The following is a 14,244-nucleotide window of genomic DNA, read 5'->3' as shown; positions in this document are numbered from 1 at the left end:
GATGTGACTTTCTAGATGTGATTTAGCTGCTATGATTCAATTACACCCTTCAGGTTAGTACTATTTTGTACAATCGAGGGCAGCCAATAGAGGAGGAGGAGGAATAGGTATGATTTGTCACTCAATTGCAGCAGAGCAAGTTCAAATTAATCGTGTTGGATAGGGAATATTTGCTTATGTCTTTATGGTTAAAAAACTAATTCCATCTTTTATTAGTATAAAGAGCCCCATCTGAGCACATTGACTCGTTGTTAGCCTTGTCTGATTAAATATTAGAATTTTCCTCTAGTTTTGGCAATAATCCTAGAGGACTTTAATGTTCATATAGATGAGTCTCGTCACTCATGGCATTTGATTTTATTAATGTAGGGAGAGGCCTTGGCTTTTCTCAGATGAGATCTGGCCCTATCCACTTATTAGGTCAGTCACTTGATTTGATTTTTGTTCAGTGGAAGCTTGTACAGTGTACAGTTTTAGATATCTTGCCAATCTCATGGTCAGATCATTTTCTGATTTATTTTCAAACAGACTGTTCATGGCTTTCTCAAGAACAGACAAGTTCTTTCAGGAAATGTAGAGCTAAACATAAATTCTATCCTGATGCTCTAGTGGAGTTGAAAATCTGGCAGGTGGTTGGTGTTTAGAATATTATAGCTCCTTTAAAAGGTCCTTTACTAATTTCGACTAAGAAAGCCCCCTGATTTTCTAAAGAGCGTTATTATATGAAAACACAGGGTAGGCAGCTAGAGTGTATGGTGGTCCATATGTAAAGCTATGGTCCAGGTAACTCTTCACTTACTCAGATAAACCCTGAGGTTTACATTTCCCACCACTCCAACCAGATACATTTTACCCTGGTAAATCATTAGCCGGATAATATTTATATGGGGCAGGGCTAAGTTATCCGGATAAGTCGTTAAATTATCCAGTACCAGCTAAGCTTAATGACCTTGGGGTGTTTGAGGGAGTCCAGGTGGGGCAGGAGGATGCAACTGGGTTGGGGGATTGGCCTAGCCTCTGCCGCCGGGCCTGGGGGCAGTGCTGATCCCGGGAACGCTGCTGGGTAACAGGCGGAGAAAACCCAAGCTCTGCCCGCCTCGGTCCTGGCAGGAGAGAGCAGCAGGGGCGGGGCGAGCTGACGGGTCCGTCCGGCTGAAGTCTCGTCTCGCGAGCTTTCTGCCTCCCGTCGTTGCGTCACTTCCGGACGCGCTGGGCTGGCCCAGGGCTGCAAGGCAAGATGGCGGCGGCGGTGTGCGACGCGGTGAGACTGGAGCGAGGTAAGTGACGGGTCCGGCGCTCCCCCGAGCCTCGCTTAGAGCCCGGTTCGCCTTCCTTCCTTCCTCGAGCCTGGGACGCCCAGTCCCCTCCTTTCCACTGCCGCATCCCTTAGGTCTCTCCCCTCTTCAGGGCCCGGGGCTTCCCCCTTCTCCCCCCTAGAGCGCGAGTCTCCATCTGCTTCTACCCGTGAATGGGCCACGGCAGCCGCCGGAAGCTCTTTGCCTTTATTGCTTAGCTTCCTGCAGCAAAAGGTCCCAGGAATGTGCACCACAAGCTACCGTCCTGGGAGGTGCCTTTACCTCCCTCCATGAAGGGTGATCGCACCCCTGGTTATGAGCTGGAAGGATTGGATCATAAGAACATAAGCACATGCCATACTGGGTCAGACCAAGGGTCCATCAAGCCCAGCATCCTGTTTCCAACAGTGGCCAATCCAGGCCACAAGAACCTGGCAAGTACCCAAACACTAAGAAGATCCCATGCTACCGTTGCTAGTAATAGCAGTGGCTATTTTCTAAGTCAACTTAATAGCAGGTAATGGACTTCTCCAAGAACTTATCCAATCCTTTTTTAAACACAGCTATACTAACTGCACTAACCACATCCACCGGCAACAAATTCCAGAGTTTAATTGTGCGTTGAGTAAAAAAGAACTTTCTCCGATTAGTTTTAAATGTGCCCCATGCTAACTTCATGGAGTGCCCCCTAGGCTTTCTACTATCCGAAAGAGTAAATTCTTTGAGACCTGGATTTACCACTCGCTCGGAGACAGGGTGCCGAGCTTTATGGACCTATGGTCTGACCCAGTTTGTTTCTTAAATATTGTGGCTGTGCTTATGTGGGGGGAGCGGATTTCAAGTTTTAAATGGAGCAATAGTTTATTAAGATTGATAACTGCGAAAGAGCATTGTTCCTAGCCCTACATTTCTTAATGTAGATCATCAGTAGTAACAAACCACATTATTGCACAGGGAAGAAAAAAACATGAAATTTAAAAACTATTTTCCTAACTGTTCTATGAAATGTAGTAAAAGAAGGGATTAGATTACTTAGCCAGTGGATATATACTTCATGCAGATTTGATTAAATTGAGGCTCAACTGCTCGTTTATATTCCTTTTATAGAAATAACAAAATACCACATAAAAATCATTAAATGTTTTGTAAACTGAAACTTTGTATAATTGTACAAAAGGAAAGAGGATCCTGACCCATCCAGTTACAATGTTACCATATCATTAACAAATAGAAATATATTGCTGTGATGTTTTAACTTTTTATATAGTGAATTATGTTTTTTTTGCATTGTTTGAATGACTAGTTTGTTTATATGTAAACCGCTTAGCAGGGGTTTTTTTTTTTATTAAAAGTGATATATACAAAATTTTAATAAATGAGGAAAATTAATACTAATTATTAATGAAAGATAGAGATGACCATGCTGGGATTTGGTATTATAAACCCCAGACTTTCACTAGTTCCTAGCTACTAAGGCATACTCGATGTAGCAGAGCTATCCTTTTCATTTGCTGGAAAGCTTGTACAGTGTTCAGCTTGTCCAAGTTGCATACGGTTACTATAGTAATTTTCAGTACCCTTGAAGCTACAATATACAATGTCTTCAGACAAGGGAAGTGATCCGTGATATTTATTGTGCAGTTTTATATTCAGATATAAATGTCTGTGTGCATGTCCTGTTATTACTAAATTCATGTCTATTTCATTTTGTCGGGTTATTTGTGATTGTATTGTCCTGTTCATGATATTTTTAGCTTGTGGCTGTTGCTAGTTGTGATTTTTATTGACTAGTGTACTTTTTAATCTATACACTGGTTTGATCTAATTGATTTATTTGAAAAGGTGGTTTTTAAATAATTGAATTAAATCACAAAGACCTAGAATTGGCTTTTACTTATTGTTTAGTTAGATGTGCTGTAAACATTTGTCAGATTTACGTGCTCTGCTTTAATATAATTGTTTTCTTTAACTCTAGACATTTCTAGAGCAATTGAATTGCTGGAAAAATTACAAAGAAGCGGAGAAGTGCCACCCCAGAAGCTGCAAGCTCTTCAGAGGGTCCTGCAGAGTGATTTCTGTAATGCCGTGAGGGAGGTTGGTAGAATGTGGGCTGCATCCTAAATAATTCTGACCAACTTCTAAATATTTACTCTAATGCAATGTACAGTATTGGGTATGAATACTGCTAGTTTAAAATTGTTATGCAAGAACCTGATGTGTTTTAAAACAAATATAAAAAATTTTGATGACTATTTTGTTTGTGACTTTTTTTTCCCCCCCCCCCTTTCATAAAATGTATACTAAGTCACATTTCTGGGTTTAAATCATGAATTTAAGAAAACTACTTTTTGAAACAGCATAGGTAACCACAAAATAACGTAGTAATTGTTGGGCTTTTTAAAGGTATATGAACATGTGTATGAGACAGTGGACATCAGCAGCAGTCCTGAAGTAAGAGCTAATGCTACTGCCAAGGTAAAAAGAAACACTCGATGGAAAAAAACAAGACAAGTTTTAAAAGCAATTATAATGACTTAGAGGATTTATAGTTCAGATTAGCTGATACTCGATGAAATTTCGTGGAGGGACTCTCCTGCCCTGCACACTCTGGTGCTCCCCCTGCCCCCTAGCTTGATTCCAAAATCAGTCCGCCTGCCCTCCCCCTCTCTTAAGCTCCCTCCAGCTCACTACAAGCCTCCGGCCAGTCCAGCATATTTGGTATAAAGTTAGGGGGGGCCGGTCGGCAATGAGATGCATGCACATGCGCACTGGGATTCATGCACACTCCACAAAACACACCATCCAGTGAACCTAAGTGCATTATAACTATTGATGATAGACTGTGGTAAAGGAAGTGAACTTTGCCTTTTTTTTTTTTTTTTAAGAACTTTTTAATTGTCTTCCACTAGTGGTAAGGAGTACATTTCCCTCTCCCTCTTTCCCTTCCACTGTCTTGGTTGTTCAATTTGTTTTGTACGAGCAAAGATCACTACATGGTCTTAGGTCTCACAAAAGCATGACAGCTTCTGAATTGCTGCTAGGTACCATTCAGAAGAGAAGTGGTGTATTTTTGATCTATGAAGATATTTCCAATTTTATAACATGCCTTATCGCTATATGTGCTCAGGATATGGCATATCATAAATCCGGGAACACAGCATACACATCACCAGTTTACAGGCGCATTAGGCCACAAATTATTCTTCAGCGCCTCCTGACATTTTTGCACATGGTATACAAAGCAAGTATCCTAAAAAATACAAAATGTCCCCAAAGTAAAAAAAAACAGTCTTGTGCAACTCAAACATACTATATTAGAGCTCACTTCACCTAGTGTCGGGCAGTGTATTGCCTCATTTGAAAAAACTTCCATTCCCCCTTTGTTTTTAAATGATTTTACTGTGAGTAGTAAAGTTACATCTCTAGTTCCCTCAATAGGGTGATGATTCCAAAAGCTATGAGCCTGACTCAGAATCTTGTTTCTTACAGGCCACAGTAGCCGCATTTGCTGCCAGTGAAGGTCATTCGCATCCCAGGGTGGTTGAACTGCCAAAAACAGAGGAGGGTCTTGGATTCAACATTATGGGCGGAAAAGAGCAAAACTCTCCAATCTATATTTCACGAATTATTCCTGGTGGGATAGCCGACAGGCACGGGGGTCTGAAACGTGGGGACCAGCTTCTTTCTGTCAACGGAGTGGTAGGATTCTGTTTTGATTTTGTTTCTAACTGTAGAGATGTATCTGCCTCATCCAGATAATAAAACATCAGGCTTTCTGGCTGATTAAGCTGAAAGCAACACAGCAGCCTGTGATCACAAAAGCCAGGAAACCAAATTGAGACTGGGTGACAAAAAAGATATTAAAACCTCATTTCATCAGACGTTTTCTGCACCAGATGTGATGGTTGAAAATATTTTGCAATATTCATGTTTAGAAGCCCACTAAGGACCTGTTTTGTGAAATTTAGAGCCTTGCAGGAATAATCTGAGGACAGAAAAATTGCTATGAATCCAGTATCTCCAAGTACTTGGCCATTTATATGGCTTAGGAACCCTGCAGAATTGAAGGCCTCTGTGGTTTCAGTTAGAAATTTTTGATAATTGTGTCAATTAGGTTCATATTGTCTATTTGTATTGGTTCAGCAATTATGTGACACCTTATTCCGCTGGGAGTTCTTTTATAGGGAATCAACTGCTATGCCTGCTTATGATACAAATAAGTCTGTAGCAGGATTGGTAAAATAATATTCCTGATGACTGACTAGACTGCAGTGTTTATATAGCAAGATAGAAAATTGCATTTTTTAAAGTTTTTGTGTGAACATAATGATTAACCCTATGATTGACATGGTTGACTCTAATCTGGCTGGCACATGTTGCTGCCATCTCTCTCTTTTCTGTATTATGTCCCTGCGGTATTAATGCAAAAGTAAATCAGCTATTTACAGCAGCCCTGGTCATAACTTGTACTTGGATTTAACTAGTTAATATGTAGAAAGAGTGACATTCTCTCTAGCATTGCTTCTAGTCACAGTTCATTTCTTATGGCAGATATCCCATTTTTTTGCCCCCCTTCCATGCTCCTTGAAAGCATGCCCACCTTTGAAAAGTAAAGCATTCTGAGGTCCCCCACCAAGTTCGGTTGAGCCAGATGTAATAAGGGTGCTAGTGGGCACACAGAAACTACAACACCCAGTAATCAGTGCACCCTGATAGTCTCCGCTCCATACAGGGGGAGGCTTAACATTGAACCTGAAGTCTCCATGTTTGAAGACTTTGCTTTTCACGTATCGTGATCTTCTTTTCTATGTTTGGAACTTTACTCACATTAGCTAACCATAAAAGTGAAGTTGGACTATCAAAGACTTAGGAAACAAAAAGACTTCATATTCTGTGTAAATCAAGGTGTTTATTATATCCTAACTATCTCTTAGCTTAACATATAAGTTCATGCTCAATACATCTTTCAACTATTTTGACAAACTCTCTGGATGTAAATAATCACTGATGGAATTGAATAGTTTGATCCCTAAAAATTTTAATTGAATAGAAGTTTGTTGTCCAAAAATGACCCTTGGTCTGGAAACATTACTTGCCTGTAACTTAACATTTTAAACTGACCTAACCAGACATTGTGTAATCAGCCTTGGCCAGTCCTGAAAGATGGAATAGAAATGCTAAATGACATGAGTTCAAGGCTAAAGCTGAGATTCTACTTTTATGTTTTAGTTCTTATATTCTGTGTCATTTGATTTACAGAGTGTTGAAGGAGAGCAGCATGAGAAAGCAGTTGAGCTACTAAAGGCTGCCCAAGGAAAGGTTAAGCTGGTTGTGCGTTACACGCCAAAGGTGCTCGAAGAAATGGAATCTCGGTTTGAAAAAATGAGATCGTCGAAGCGCAGACAGCAGAACTAGCCTAGCGTGTGCTTGTAAGGTGCTGGAAACATTCCGGTTCTATGAAACAGACGTGCGTGATCCATCAGTGCAAGACTCTAAAAGACTTCTTTTGGGAAGGATTCTGTCTGCGGCTTTCTGTAGCTTTTAAAGATTTGCTCGTAGCATCACCAGTGGTTGAGCTGTAGCTGTCGAGCCATTCTGAAGCCAAGTCATTCCTCCACACCTATTTTCAAATAAAATCTCAGATTTGGATCTTAATGTATAGAAACATTTTAAAAACTCCTTTTTGAAATTGTGATGTGCTGAAACTTTTGTAGCAATCATTTTCTAAGAAATTCTATTTTTCCTTTTTTTTTTTTTTGTTAAAAATGAAAAGATGAATTCTCATTTTCAAACTTAGGTATATTCTATAGTTTGCAGGAGTTCTGAAAAGCTGAGACTAAATTGAAAACACGGCTTAAAGGACACAGGCATGTTTTCAACCAGACTAAAACAGATACTGTGGGAATGCTTTGGGGTTTTGCTCCATATTGCTGGGGAAAACGGGTTTAATGAATATATACTGTACTGAGCTCCATTTGCAACTGTACGATTAGGCTGACGTGAACCCACTGCCCAACTGACCATGCAGTAGGTTCACGTCAGACTAATCGTACAGTTGCAAATGGAGCTCAGTACAGTATATATTCATTAAACCCGTTTTTCCCAGCAATATGGAGCAAAATCCCGCAGCATTCCACATGTATTACTCTCTCAATATTAGTCTGGTTTAAAACATTTTATATGAGTTTGAGTCTGTGCTAATGAGATCTTGTACAAAGGTGAACTATAGCAGATCACTAATCAACTGCACACTAGTATATACCATAGGGAAAAATATATTTAATTAGTCACTAAACCGTTAATGATTCGATTGCATATTTTTTTACATCGTATATTTTTCTAATGCTTGCTATTGGCTAAAGATGCCAAAATATTTTTACAAGTAGTGTGCACCTGTGAAAATTCTAAAATATTTGTACTGTTAATTTATTCTACTTTGTAGTGGTAGATTTATGGGGTAAGTGTAATGGATGCTTGCAGTTCCCCTGCTGAGCCACTGGTGGTCACTGTTAATCTACAACAGTAACATGTAACTGGAGCTAGGACTTGCCATGGTCCTATAAACATGCTAAGGCAGCATGCTGTGTTTGTTTTCAGCTCTAGTCCTAGCTAGGAAAACCTGGTGCTACTTATAAACTTTTTGTTGTCACCTCTTAGATGTAGAGGAAGCGGCAAAGATTCACAGACTGGAATGCTCACCGAACCTACAGAGTGAAGCTGTGTATAAATACTAACTTGCTTCATTAATAAATATCATTCCCAGGGTGGCTACATGCAGATTAGATTGGATATCCTTTCTGCATTTTCCCAGGCATATTTTGAATGCTTTTGGTGGTGAAGAGTCTGCATCACTAAATCTTGATAGTGGTAGGATGTAATGGAGCTCTGACCCGCATGAGTGAGTAGAGATGTTGAACTTATGAAAGATTTCCTGTATTGGGTTACATCATGTGTTTTGAACTGTAGATTTATTGAGAGTTAAATGTTTAAATATGGAGACCAAAATAAACAGTTTAGTTACTGCAGTTTTTTTTTTATTTAACTGTAAAATGTTAGGATTATTTGTGTTAGGGCTGTAATATAAAAAGGTGTCAATAACTTTATAATAAGTCTTGTAACCCTTGCTTCTTGCATTAATGGGCGTAGCAGTGCAACCCAAGGATTCCTCTCTTACCCCACCAAAGATCTATTGTAGCTTGTCAGATGCAGAGAAGTTACGCTCCCAGTGGCATTCATATGTGAAATTTCTCGGGCCCTTGAGCAGATGAATTCTTTGTACAGTATCTTTTACTGACGGTGGGACACTGATGCACTTAACATGGAGTGAAACAATCTGGGCCAGGGCCTTTAGTTCCCGAGTAGAGACACGAGGGAGACTAAAACCTTTAACGCTTTCACTCTATGGTGGTTTACTCTTAAATGTGTTTGGATTTTTTTTAACCCAAGTAATTTGTCCCCACAAAATGACTCCTGCATCTATCTGAACCATTCCAGCCTCTGATAAGATAACAGGCCACCTTTCAGAATTGGCAAATGCCATAAATGTTATAGAAACAATAGGAAGACGCTTAAATGGCAAGGCTTTTTTTGTGATGTTCTTTAATAAATAGTTCCATGTGCTGGTTTTTATATTGTTTTATGACGGTGCTGTGAGCCACTCTGATCATTTTCCGCGTGCGCTGTATAAATGCCTGGAAATAAAGTTCAAAGGATGATGTTTCGTTATTGGAGTTGTGGGCAGCAGCTGCTAGCGCTAGTGCAGTCCAGTCTCCAGAAGTTGGCTTCCATGTGTAAATAAAGCTTCGCTCTATGATCAGTCCAAGACTTACTGTGCAATTAATGCATTGTAAGACAGGACTCCTATTCAGACGGGCGAGTCCATCATTGTGGCTGTTGCTTCCCTTGCAAAAGGCCCATTCTACCTGTATTTGCCAAACGTCAGTAAATGTGGAATTTTTGCAACCAGTTCTGCCTGTCTTAAATCTGACTTGGATTGTCTGAACAAATTTGCATGAAATGTTGGAGGATCTGACTTATTTCAGGGGAGTCCCATGCCTGGCAGGCTCGTAGAGGTTGCACACATCGATTTTCTTACATTAAGAAGAGTAGCAATAAGTTGAAACTTTCCCAAACTTTAAACATATACTTTGCCTCAGCTTAAATAACACTTAACCAATTAGTGAAATTGTAATATCTATTTAATTGCTAAGTTATTGAAATGTTTTCTTGGCTAGTGTTACTGTCTTTAGGTTGATGTGGATTCTTTATCCTGTCAGAGCTGCTGTGTTGGTTGCTCAGTGCAAATAAACAGAAGTTTATAAGATGTTAAACGAAGACCACCCTAGAACAACATTTTGTCCTTGAAGGTTGTCTTATTGTGTATAATGAGAGACTAAAGACTACTGCTAGGAGCAAAATGAAGCGCTCCTGTGAGTCAGACATATTCTGCTTTTATTACCAAGCTCGCGCTAAAATCTGTAGGAGCACAACTGAACATTCCTTAATCACCAGAAAGTCCTCAGCTCGTCTCCTTTGTTAATAGTAGAACTTAATGCAGGAGCTGTGGCCATTTGGTGATTCAGCAAGTCAAGAAGAGTTCATTCCTAGGGTCATACACTCATGTGCCGCTGGCAAACAGCCTTAAGGTTAGTAGTAGCAGCCAAAAGCCTTGGGTGGCGGCATGCATGTAGGAAGTGTGTGCGCACAGCTAGTGCTGACCCTCTGCCCGACAGCACGCATGTAGGAAGGGTGTGCACAGCAAGTGCTGACCCTCTGCCCGACATGCATGTAGGAAGTGTGTGCGCACAGCAAGTGCTGACCCTCTGCCCGACAGCACGCATGTAGGAAGTGTGTGCGCACAGCTAGTGCTGACCCTCTGCCCGACAGCACGCATGTAGGAAGTGTGTGCGCGCAGCAAGTGCCGACCCTCTGCCCGACAGCACGCATGTAGGAAGTGTGTGCGCGCAGCAAGTGCCGACCCTCTGCCCGACAGCACGCATGTAGGAAGTGTGTGCGCGCAGCAAGTGCCGACCCTCTGCCCGACAGCACGCATGTAGGAAGTGTGTGCGCGCAGCAAGTGCCGACCCTCTGCCCGACAGCACGCATGTAGGAAGGGTGTGCGCGCAGCTAGTGCCGACCCTCTGCCCGACAGCACGCATGTAGGAAGTGTGTGCGCGCAGCAAGTGCCGACCCTCTGCCCGACAGCACGCATGTAGGAAGGGTGTGCGCGCAGCAAGTGCCGACCCTCTGCCCGACAGCACGCATGTAGGAAGGGTGTGCGCGCAGCAAGTGCCGACCCTCTGCCCGACAGCACGCATGTAGGAAGGGTGTGCGCACAGCAAGTGCCGACCCTCTGCCCGACCGCACGCTTACACAATGACTTGTTCTGTACTCCGAGCAGCCTAAAGCCTATTCAATCCCAGTGTGAACATTTCTAAAAGCATCGTGAAGCTTGTTATGAATTGATTTCTTACACAAAATACCTATGTATTAAATATGTGATTTAATCGTGTGTCAATGGTCCTGACATCATTGGGGGGGGGGCAGGTGTTGGGACTGTTAACCCCTCTCCGCACCCACTATGGTATGGATTCCTAAGCTCTGCTAGAAGATGAGGGGATTATCAGCTTGTAAGACAGACCCTAGCCCTGGATCTTAGCTAGAAGGCTGAGAAGAGTAACTGGTTCTCAACCCATTGCCCTATGCATAATGCAAAGAGGTGGAGGTTAGGCCAGTTTGTACCATCTCCTTATGAAGTACTCCTAATAGTGAATTGTGACAGTTGCACAGCTTCACTTTGGTGTCTTGTTCCCCAAAAATGTACACAAGGTAACAATTTTAAGAATAAAGATGACCTGGCTTAGAGGTGCTATTCAGTAGAAAGCTTACGTGCTCTTTGGGTTTCCATCCAGCGTTCTGTTAGAATCTTCACCTTATATAGGATAAACCCAACCATTTTTTTTCCATTGTAATCAAAAAAAGCTTTGTTTTTTATTATTTGGTGGCATTAAAGCAGGAGCTTCCCAAACCTGTCCTGGGGGGACCCCATAGTCAGTCTGGTTTTCAGGATATCCCCAATGAATATGCATGAGATGCATTTGCATACCATGGAGACTCAGAATATGCAAATGTATCTCATGCATATTCATTGGGGGTATCCTGAAACCCTGACTGGCTGTGGGGTCCCCAGGACAGGTTTAGGAAGTCCTGCACTAGAGGATCGCTATTAGATTTTTAAAATAGGTTTGAGGGGCGGGATGCAGTATTTGTCCTGAATCTTGTGGATAACCATGCCTCAGCTAGAGCTTCATGCAAGGAAGTATTTTAAAAATAATGACATGACAGGGTGTGGTTATGCTATAATAACCACGACCCAAGCAAGTTGTTTGCGGTTCAACCATGAGGAAAGTGAGGTTATTACAGAAAAACCAACACCCTGGAGTGACTTATCTAGTGACTTTTTTGTACCAAACAAAGAAATAGCAAACTAGGATTGAAAAACAAGGTTGGGCTTTTTTTTTTTATTTAAAGAAAACACTGGAACCTTAGTTGTAAGCTTTTGCACATTCTGTCTAGCCTAAACACAATCAGACCAGTTACGAAGTTATCCAGCATTTCGAAAGATGTCTTACTGTCGATTGGTGCCTGGCCAAATGTGCAACTGATAAGTAACTTTTTTCCAGCAACGAACCCTGGACAGCATTGTGAGGTGGAAGCTGATGTTTAGACCAGGGGCTCCGAACCCTCTCCTGGATTCATACCTAACCAATTGGAGTTTCAAGATCTCCATAATGAATATGCATGAGAGAGATTTGAAGCCCCAGTGTATGCATATTCATTATGACAATCTTGAAAACTCACCTGGCTAGGTGTGTACCTTCAGGAGAGGTTTGGGAAACACTGCCTTAAGTCATTGAAAAGGATTTTATTTAAGCCTAATGGAGTGAATTGTTGCCAATGCACTGAGCATTTGGGATAGTTTAGGACTGGGTAAGGAGGATATGATAGAGGTGTTTAACATCATGAGAGGTCTAGAACGGCTAAATGTGAATCAGTTATTTACTCTTTCAGATACTAGAAAGACTAGGGGGCACTCCATGAAGTTAGCATGGGGCACATTTAAAACTAATCGGAGAAAGTTCTTTTTCACTCAATGCACAATTAAACTCTGGAATTTGTTGCCAGAGGATGTGGTTAGTGCAGTTAGTGTAGCTGGGCTTAAAAAAGGTTTGGATAAGTTCTTGGAGGAGAAGGCCTTTACTTGCTAATAATTACGTTGACTTAGAAAATAGCCACTGCTATTACTGGCAGCAGTAGCATGGGATCTACTTAGTGTTTGGGTACTTGCCAGGTACTTGTAGCCTGGATTGGCCACTGTTGGAAACAGGATGCTGGGCTTGATGGACCTTTGGTCTGACCCAGTATGGCAAATTGTATGTTCTTATCTCTGGTCCTGGAGTACCACAATCAGGTCAGGTTTTCAGGATATCCATAATGAATATGGATGTGGTATATTTGCATACAGTGGAGGCAGTGCATGCAAATAAACCTCATGTATATTCATTGTGAATAACCTGCAAACCAGACCTGTTTGTGGCACACCAGGATTGCAGTAGCCTACCCCTGGTTTAGGAATCTAGCCTAGCCCCCAACCCCCAGACCCATCTACTTTCTCAGTTCCCCTAGCTGCAGGACTGTGTCATAGCCTATACCTGATGCGTAATCTTGGACTGTGATGCATTCTCTGCCTTTCTCATTCCTGAGCCCCGACGTCCATGCCTGCTGTCGGGCTGTTCCTTGAAAAAAATGTTTTCTTAAGCTCCTTTTGTGCATATCTTCTCCAGCTTCTTCATGATCTCTTGGTCCATCTAAAACACTTTTCTACCAAAGCTTGCTTGCCTGTCAAGGTTTGAAATGTCACACGTACAGGGCAGTTGGTATACAAAACGGTGCCCTGGGCAAAGGTTGCTTTGGGCACCCTCCTTCCCCAATCCTTGTTACACAATATTGCCTTCTTATCAGGTGCTGTAGCGGTGCTGTGACCTACTACTAATTGCAACATGATGTATTTTTATTGTATTTTGTCTTTTAAATTATGTATGTGTGCATGTAAACTGCCTAGACGGACATGTAAATGTCACTTTGTGCGGTATATAAACACTTTTAAATAAAAAATAAACAAATGTAATTCTATAAAAAGTGTACACTCAATAAGTTAATTTTACATGTGGGTCTTCAAAATCTAGTGCATCTGAAAGCACTGTAAAAGGGAAACATAATTATATGTACCATGCTAAGTGGTGCAAGGATCCTCAGTAGAAAAAAGTGGTTTGCAAGGTTGAATGCCTTTAGTAACACACAAAAGTGGGACATACAAGTCAAAACATCCTGGGATATGTAACTGCAATCAGATAACAGACATCCTGGGGGGAGAATGGTGTAGTGCTAACACAGGGCTCAGCAAGTATGTTCATGAATTATAATGCTAAATGGCTCCCAAATCCGTGGGATCATATCGGCTGCAGAGCAGGCGTATTTATCTCCCTCAGCGGCCCATTAAAAAAATATCATAGATAAGTGAAAGTGATTTGCAGAAATCCTTCCGTGTCTCAGAAGGATAGCCTGGAAAAAAGAGGAATCCACTCACAGTGAGGATTCTTCCTCTCTACCCATTCATAACTGCAGACTTTACCCACTGCCAAACGTCGACAAATCTGACATACACACACAGATGTGCTTATTTCTGCTGGCGGCAAACCAAGGCAACTTTCAATAAGACTCGGTCCTTAAAGCAATAACGTCATGCACTTAAATCTTCAGGAAGAGGGGCAAAGTTCGGTAACCCTAGGCTGACTTCATTCTGTTTGGGTGCCTCTCTAAAAAGTATGGTGGGCTGCAGGTGCTTGTAAAATCTCCTACACAGATTGAATTCTGAATTGCTTCTGTCTTC

General features: G+C 41.6%; 1 protein-coding gene across 1 annotated transcript; it reads left to right on the top strand.

Moving 5' to 3' along the window:
- Positions 1–974: 974 nt before the first annotated feature.
- On the top strand, positions 975–8,923 carry LIN7C (lin-7 homolog C, crumbs cell polarity complex component). Its single transcript, XM_029582656.1, has 5 exons — positions 975–1,277; positions 3,271–3,389; positions 3,699–3,770; positions 4,785–4,994; positions 6,555–8,923. The coding sequence occupies exons 1-5, from the start codon at positions 1,238–1,240 to the stop codon at positions 6,708–6,710; spliced, it is 597 nt and encodes a 198-aa protein (XP_029438516.1). The 5' UTR covers positions 975–1,237; the 3' UTR covers positions 6,711–8,923.
- The last annotated feature ends 5,321 nt before the right edge of the window (positions 8,924–14,244 follow it).

Source organism: Rhinatrema bivittatum, chromosome 17 (genome assembly GCF_901001135.1).
Source record: "Rhinatrema bivittatum chromosome 17, aRhiBiv1.1, whole genome shotgun sequence".
Lineage (NCBI taxonomy): Eukaryota > Metazoa > Chordata > Amphibia > Gymnophiona > Rhinatrematidae > Rhinatrema > Rhinatrema bivittatum.
This window is presented reverse-complemented; position numbering and strand designations above follow the sequence as displayed.